The sequence below is a fragment of the Populus euphratica genome, unplaced genomic scaffold, assembly GCF_000495115.2.
Source record: "Populus euphratica unplaced genomic scaffold, PopEup_1.0 scaffold4.1, whole genome shotgun sequence".
In the NCBI taxonomy this organism is placed as follows: Eukaryota; Viridiplantae; Streptophyta; class Magnoliopsida; order Malpighiales; family Salicaceae; genus Populus; species Populus euphratica.
This window is the reverse complement of record NW_011499859.1, coordinates 1,249,208-1,257,525: the sequence shown is the minus strand read 5'-3', so window position 1 is coordinate 1,257,525 and position 8,318 is coordinate 1,249,208. Positions and strand designations below refer to the sequence as shown.

At 35.3% G+C, this 8,318-nt stretch overlaps 1 protein-coding gene across 1 annotated transcript; it reads left to right on the top strand.

Moving 5' to 3' along the window:
• LOC105124261 (putative E3 ubiquitin-protein ligase UBR7) lies at positions 1 to 4,088 on the top strand. The gene is made up of 6 exons (XM_011024200.1): positions 1 to 141; positions 274 to 397; positions 1,039 to 1,197; positions 1,947 to 2,207; positions 2,950 to 3,606; positions 3,762 to 4,088. The coding sequence occupies exons 2-6, from the start codon at positions 317 to 319 to the stop codon at positions 3,846 to 3,848; spliced, it is 1,245 nt and encodes a 414-aa protein (XP_011022502.1). The 5' UTR covers positions 1 to 141; positions 274 to 316; the 3' UTR covers positions 3,849 to 4,088.
• Positions 4,089 to 8,318: the final 4,230 nt, after the last annotated feature.

The window sequence follows — 8,318 nt, the reverse complement described above, 5'->3', positions numbered from 1 at the left end:
GTCCGTTCAGTCCTTAACACTCCCATATATCTCTGACGCGCTCTCTCCCCATACATACTTAGACGACATACATCTCTCCCTCGCTCTCGTAATCACATTAACAAACCCTAGAATTATTAGAAATCAACGAAATCCAATCAGGTCGGTGCCCCTTACTCCAATACCTGCTTTACTTATGTTTTAGGTCAAGCCCATAGATTTTCCCGTATCAAAATCAATCCCTTTCAAAGCAGACATATAACCAATATCTCTCTTTGTTTGCTTCAATTTCAGGTAGAAAGCATAAAGTTTCAATCCTTTCCACTATATTGAGAAAATGGATGGTGTATTTGATGATGAGGTCGAGCAAACTGTTACCATTGATGAATATCTCAAAAACGTTGAAGCTGAGGAACTGGTAAATTTTCAATTCAGGGTTTGTTTTGCTGAGTGAAAGTATTGCTTTTTTTCTTACCCTCTTGGTTGTTGGTGTGATTGTGTACATTTGTTTGGTTTCTAGGAAGAAAAGATTTCAGCTCAGGGTCTCGAGTCATTGGCTTTATGTTGTTTAGGGTTTTGTAAATATGAAAAGAGGGTCATTTTGTCGAGATGAATGCTTGTATTTGGTAAAGTGGGATTGGATATCGGAAACTGTTGTACACAAATTGGTTTCGTGATTGATTCTCAATTACACTACACGAGAATATTTTAATCTTTTTTCCAGCATTTAGGGAAATTGATAGATTCCATAACACCACAAGTCCAAGTCCACGACCAGACTTGTGAATAAAAGGGCAAAAATTGTTTTGGATTATGACAACTGCTGCTATAATTATTTGTGAAATTCTGTATCACGAAACTTGTGACCTCAAGCTGTAATGTCAAAGAAAATGCATTATGTTTTAAATGGATTGCTTTGGTATTGATCTGGAAGATGATTTAATCTTTGATGGTGTGGATAGATTACATATGTATAATGTAACTCTCTGCTTATTAGATTTATTGAGTTTACTCTTAAATTTTCTCATGTGATTTTTGTCTTGGTTGTTGGTTGCCTAGAACGCGGATTTGGTTTTGGGAGGAGATGAGGGAAATGAGTGCACTTATAACATGGGATATATGAAGAGACAGGCTATTTTCTCATGTCTGTCATGCACTCCAGATGGAAATGCTGGAGTTTGCACTGCTTGTAGTTTGTCTTGCCATGATGGCCATGAGGTATTTTTTTCCCTTTTTAGTTTAGTGGTTTGATTGTTGATTGAGTTAGTTCCCAGTGGGTTTGCTTTTGTGGTTTAATGTCCCAACTTTCAATTTGACTGAAAACCATTTTGAAAATTAATGTACACTGGTGACCAAAAAGATGCTATGTACATCGGCAAGAACATTGGCCAAAATGAGGCAATGTTCAAGCACATTTTGAGATGACAAAAATACTATAAATTTAGCTACTGAAGCCTTTTTTAACCTTGTGAATGTTAAAAGCTCTGGCATAAGCTGCTTGTTAATGGAAAGTTTAACAAATTTACAGGACTAGGAGCCTAGAACTAAAATTGTAATATGGAGGCATGATGAGAAGTAAAACGTTTCTTTGCAAAACATAATGCATTGTCAAGACTACTTTCATGCCCTTAAAGGTGTTCTATTTAATTACAATAGAAATTGAAAACCACGGGTGTAGATGGTGTTTACAATAGCCATTGTACAAAAACATTGCAACGTAATTTTATTTATGCAATCTTACACTAGAATATATAAATCTTCATTTCATGGTAGCACTTTTTAAAGGAGGTTGAAAACTTTAGTTCAAAACCAAACTATAATTTGAAGGTGCAAGTTCAGAAATAAATATTTATCCACACCTGTGGCAGTTAATCAGTGTTCTATTCTTCCATGCCTTCTCTTAAATAACATTCTTTTAAAATTCATCTTACATTTAATGTGCCTTTTGCTGTTGCCACATGCAAAAGATTGTGGAGTTATGGACCAAGAGAAATTTTCGGTGTGATTGTGGCAATTCAAAATTTGGGGAGTTCTTCTGCAAGCTTTTCCCAAAAAAAGATGTGGAAAATGCTGAAAATTCATATAATCACAACTTCAAAGGTTTATACTGCTCTTGTGATCGGCCCTATCCTGATCCAGATGTTGAGGCACAAGAAGAGATGATACAGTGCATTATGTGTGAAGACTGGTTCCATGACGAGCATCTTGGCCTAGAATCTTCCAATGAGGTTGGTAGCCTGGTTTTTCCATCTCCGTTCTCATCATCTTTGCCTCTTTCTTTCCCACAGTTACCTGTTTGTGTCTTCAGCCTAAAAAAGTGTTGTTTGAGTTGGGAAATGTGTAATCCTTAGATGTACAATAAAGAGGGTTGACAAGTTGATGTTTACTTCCGTAGTCAGTAAATTTTGTATGAGTTATCCATGGCAGGGTTGTTTTGTCGAACAACCATGCTTTCAGTTTGGCTCTTTCCTAAACCTTGCCTTTGTTAGTTGGAACACAAACACCCCTTAGTCCCTACCCTTGCTACAGCCTACTGTTGGTAGAAAAATTGGTTGATATATCAACTTTAATGTGATATTGTGATATATGGTCATCGTGGTTAATAAGTTTGATGATATCATACTTGGCATTATTTTGGAGGCATGATCAAGTTTATTCAGATCCCAATGCTTGATGTTAATCATAAGTGACATCCAACTATTTTACATGGATCATGTTTTAAGAATTTTCTCCTCCTATGCTCTGATTTCAAGCGCATGGTTGTAGTGTAGAGTCCACAACCAAGAGGTTTGCATACTTTAGGCTTCAGGTCTCACTTCTTGCAAACACAATCCAATAAATGTCATCTTAGTTTGGACTTCCCTTCCCAGGACATGCAAGACTTATATAGTTCTGGCTTTCTTGGAGCCATAATGGTTCTGATTAGGTAGTATGATTATTAGCTACCAAAATTATCTCCTTGTTTTACAGATTCCAAGAGATGAGGAAGGAGAGCCTCTCTATGAAGATTTTATATGCAAGACATGCTCGGCAGTTTGTTCTTTTCTGACACTATATCCCAAGACAATTCGGGCAGCAGGGGGGAAGGGTGATGCTACTTATAGTAATGCTAAGGATAAGGATGTGCTGGAAGATGTTCCCACAGCTTGTGGTTCTGGGAATCTTGAGAATGATATATGTGCTAACAATTCTTCTGAAAAGGATAACGCAACATCTGGAAAAGCTTCTGCTGTTGGAGAAAGTTCTTGGAAGAATAGTGGGTCAAACGATTCAAACCAATGCACAAAAGACCCCAATCTTCATACTACTTGTGTTCTTGGAGTCAATGTGGAAGTCATTTCACCTGTTTCAGAAGGAAAACCATTGTTTCTTTCCAAAAACTGGAGGGACATCCTGTGTAGATGTGAAAAATGCTTGGATATGTACAACCAGAAGCATATAAGTTATCTTCTTGACAGGGAGGACACAATTGTTGAATATGAGAAAATGGCAAAGCAGAAGAGGGAAGAAAAGTTGCAGCAACAGGAGGGCGCTGAGTTGAGCTTTTTTAACAAGCTCGGTCATATAGAGAAGGTGGAGATTCTGAATGGTATTGCAGACTTCAAGGATGAATTTCGTTCCTTTTTGGTATGTCCTTGATAACACACCTTAGAGCTTACTCTTGTGATATTCAATCTTGCAAACTTAGCTGTAAAAAGTTACCTTTTTCTCTATTTTAGTTTGAGTTTATTTATGCAAAGCAAATATGCTGCACTGATGTATGTACCCATGTTTTTCTGCAGGAGTCATTCGATAAATCAAAGACAATCACATCCTCTGATGTCCACCAAATTTTTGAAAATCTTGCAAAGAAGCGCCGACGGATGTAGTGAATCGTACTTGGATCTCTATTTTGGTTATGTATGTTAATTTAACCTGCTTTAGGTGGTTTTGGAGCTGAACCTATTCTAAAAGATACGGAAAGCCTGTGAAGAACTTGATGTTTTTAAGTTAGCATGCTCTACTGGTATAAACCATCTGTTGTGTAGGCTAATGTGGTCACTGACATTAGATTTAACTTGGGTTTTTTTAGTGTGGGATTGATTGCAATATCCCTTACGGGTAGTGAATTCTCTTTTCTGGTGGTTTTGGTTGTAATAATTTTTTGGAGGAATGCTGTTTTCAAAAAAAATATTTTTTTTGTTTTTGTATTATTTTGATGTGGTTAAAAATAAATTTTAAAAGATAATAATAAAATATTATTTTGAAGTATTTTTAAATGATTTTTTTTTTTGAAAAACAATTGTAATTGCAATGTCAATGTCAGAGGCTCTAAGTCTCGTGATTTTTTCACAACGGTTTTTCACTCTATTCGTGGTTGTGTAATGGGCATTAGAATTTGTGATGGAACAGAGCACTGTGAAATCTTAATACAGCCACGCTTCTACTTGAGAAGTGATGTCTGCACATCATGTAGCTGATGTTCTGATGATGTAGAAGGGGATTGGGATGGTGTTCACACGGATCCGAGGTCTTCTTTGGTTGTTAGCAAGCAGTATAGAGTGTGCACCGCATGGGGTTCATCAATCAGGCCGAGAGTGCAAGTGAATCTAACTAGTGAGCTTAACTATGAGCTGAGCTTGAGGGATTTTGGCTTGTGTACCCATATGCATGGTTGGCGTGAAAGATTGAAAGAATCCGGTATGCTCGTTGACAAACTCTCCCCTTGACGGGGAGTGTGGTGGTTTGTCAAAACAAGCTGGCCCAAAGCAGGTAGTTGTCGTCCCCCTTGCGAAGATTCAAGATTGAGTCCCCAAATGCTTCCACAGTTACCAGTCTCGCAAAAAAATATTAAACTACTGGCTTCCTCACCTAAACCCTAGAGTGTCGAGTGAGCATTATTGCTTCCACCGATTTCTTGAAAGCGAAGTTCTCTTGATCTTTAATAAAATAAAGACAATTTCACGTATATTAGAAGCCGTGTAGGGTGTTCTGTGGGAAAGATGACGCCTTAGACAGGCTACTGCTGTGGTAATTTCTAAGCCAGATGACTAGGAAGCAGTGGTTTTACTTTCCATTTATTTCTGCTCTTCTGGAGTCTGAAACGTCATTGAACGTCACGATTGCTTCAAATGAAATGCTCTGGCTCCATTAAATCCTGTCATGATCATTTTGGGACCGGGATTTACAACAGTGTGATAAGAGACTAATAAACAAGGTTTGTAGTAACAAAAAAGGTGCATTTTTCTCAGCAGTGCCGTGAAGGAATCCTAGAGTCACGAGTGAAGGAATCCAAGAGTCACGAGTGGAGCTTATCATTATCTTGTTTTTCTTTTTCGAGTGCAAGCATAGTGGCAACTTGCAAAAGGTGAACTTGAGAATTAACATGACGGTATTTGTTTGTAAAGTATTTTTAAAAAAATTAATTTTTTTATTTGTTTTAAATTAATATTTTTTAATGTTTTAAATTTTTTAATGTACTAATATTAAAAATAATTTTTTAAAAAAATATCATTTTAATATATTTTTAAATAAAAAATATTTTAAAAAATAACTATAACCATAATTTTAAACGATTGGAAAAATATAATCCAGCTCTAAACAACGAGCTTATTTGTTCCCCGAACAATGTTCTTCGACAAAGGAACGTTGTGCTTCAGCTTAGCTTTACTTTCGATTAAAGGAAGCATGAGCCAAACAAGAAACTTTGAAAAAAAAGGGATGTTTTACATCAAATGTTTAACCTTCAAACAAAATGCTTTTGACCTCTGCAGATGACCGAAGACAGCATGAAAGACCCACAAATCACACTTGACAATTGGAAATTCAACAGGAATAACTAGTGAGTTTTATTCTACATTAAAGAAAATTGAGAAATAAAGTCCCTAAGGTCATTACGATGAACAAAAGTACAGGCACTTGGCCAAGGCAGTCTACTTTGATTACCATATCAAGCCTTCCAAGTACCTGGTCAAGTTACACCAAGTGAACAGGTTATGTTGACCACTATGAAGGCAAGATCTGAAGTAATGGCAGAAAATTGGTTTTACAAATCAAACCCAGGTCACGTCAGGGAAAAAAAGAAGTCCAAGATTTTGAATCTTTCCATGATGTACGAGAAAAGAAATCTGATACCGTGAAGCTTGAGAAATAGATCTGTTTTCTATATTATTATTTAGGATGAAAAATTATAAGAAAATATTTTCAACTTTTAAAATATTTGGAGTGCTGATAATAGTTAATTTATTTTAGAATATCCAGTTAAGATTTTAAAAAATAAATAAATTTGTGAAGTATAGAGAGCTTCGAGTGAAATACTAACATAGCAGCTTCGAGTGAAATACTAACATGGCTATGAGTGATGAGTACAAGTTACCATGAACTCGTCTAGGCACCTACCCCGCAACAACTCTCTAGCAAAATGACAACCACAATAAACTATGAAAAATCTCCTCCATGCATTGTGGTGGTGAACGTCGCTGAAAGTGTTTTCGTCCAATGAATGAAGGGCCACGTTCTCAGGTTCACGGACAGTATTACTGTTGTTTTTCAACGTTTAGCACCGTATACGCTCATGTTTAATAATCTAGAGTTGGTATATATAATGAATCCCGATAATGGAAAAGATTTTATATTTTCTATGTAAATTATGCCTCTTTTTCTCGCAAGAAACCCTGTTAGCTACTCTATTAAACATGGCGTGTCAATGATGTTCATATAGCTTTAATAGTAAATGTCACTGTCATCTATATTATATCTTCAATAATTCAAGGTCTCTGAACAATTTTTCCATCACATTTTTCGTCTTCTTGTCTAGTTTTTATATAAGGAGATATCATGAATCCCAATTATAATATAAACATTTTCGAATCAAAACGCGTTTGATTGTGTTTGGATATATATATAGCCGTGCCTGAAGAATCATTCTTTCTTTGTCGATTCTGAAGTAATTAAATCCTCCCAGTGGAATCATGAATTCTTTAGAGGTGGCGGAAAATTATATAGTTTCTAAATTGAAATTTTTGACATATAAGTATTACAGTCATTAAACTTGTCGGTGTATTCAATTCTGGCCAGTGTTGTTGTTCTTATTATTATTATTTTTTTTGGTGGGTATAAAAACTCTTTTATCTTGTAAACATAGATAGCTGGTGACAGAAAAAAAAATAAACTCTTTTATAATCTGTTTATTATTTTCTACGGCATTTATTAAATTCAGGCAGCAAGTTCACACGAGCTCCACCGTGCTCGTGACATAGTCGGGGAATCAATTAGGTTTTCTTAAGATTGACACAACCCTAAGCCTCCATTTCCCATGAGCCTTCGGTACTGTAGTCTACTGATCTCCATAGTTGCTTGCTCCTTCAAACATCACAAATCAACAACCAATGGAGAATAAATTAAGACCACTAACAAAATTAGATTTCAAACCAAATCCTTAATTGGTATCCTCTTGTTTTTTTTTCAACATTAATTACGTCGACTATTTTAATTCTTTGGAGATCTCATTATAGATTTTTGAATATCTTGATTACATATGAGGAATAGACTTCATCTTAGAAACATGCAATTAGATTGAACTTCCATTATTGCTTTTTGAAAACATGTTTTAAGCTGTGTTATTTAAAAATTTAAAATTTTTATATTTATAAATTATTTTAATGATCTAAAATTAAAAATATTTTTTTAAAATAAAAAATATTATTTTAATATATTTATAAATAAAATATATTTTAAAAAACAATTACAACCATGTTCACGTACACATACACCCTTTTAAACTATCACTCCGCAGCAGGTTTTGTTGGTTTTATCTATTATTGATTAAATCTCTAATCTCGTGTATTTGACTAAATTGTGCTAAAGAAAGAAAATTGCCATAATCAAGCACAATATCGCCTAAGAAACGAAATCTCCATTTCCTGATTTCATGCATCTAAACTTTTAGTTGTTCATGCATTTAAATGTATAAAGGAGCTGATAAGATATCAGGCATGCAGCTCTTTTTTGTTTTGTTTTGTGGTGTGCTGGCAAAGAAATTTAAAAGAAAAGTACTGAACTTATTTAATACAGGGGCGCACAAGCAGTTGCGTCATTTTCATGGAAGTTTAGTTTGTGTATTAGCAAATATAGAAAAATTATTATTCCCGCGTAGGAAATTCTGCGTAAATTCTGGGCACCTAATTCCTATAAATATCAGGTCCTCCCCTCCACCTAATTTTCAAAAGCTGAAGCCTTTTGGAACAACTTTTCCATTGATGTACTTTGCCCTCCTATTTCTCTATCTCCTTTTCAGTTCCCAATAACATTTTAAACACTGCTTATCCATTGAAATCGTGTTGTTTTTTGCACTTCAAACC

Coding starts and splice junctions, on each gene's coding strand:
- LOC105124261 (XM_011024200.1), top strand. CDS start 317: ATGGATGGTGTATTTGATGATGAGGTCGAGCAAACTGTTACCATTGAT. Junction 398..1,038: donor ACGTTGAAGCTGAGGAACTG/GTAAATTTTCAA, acceptor TTGGTTGCCTAG/AACGCGGATTTGGTTTTGGG. Junction 1,198..1,946: donor CTTGCCATGATGGCCATGAG/GTATTTTTTTCC, acceptor CACATGCAAAAG/ATTGTGGAGTTATGGACCAA.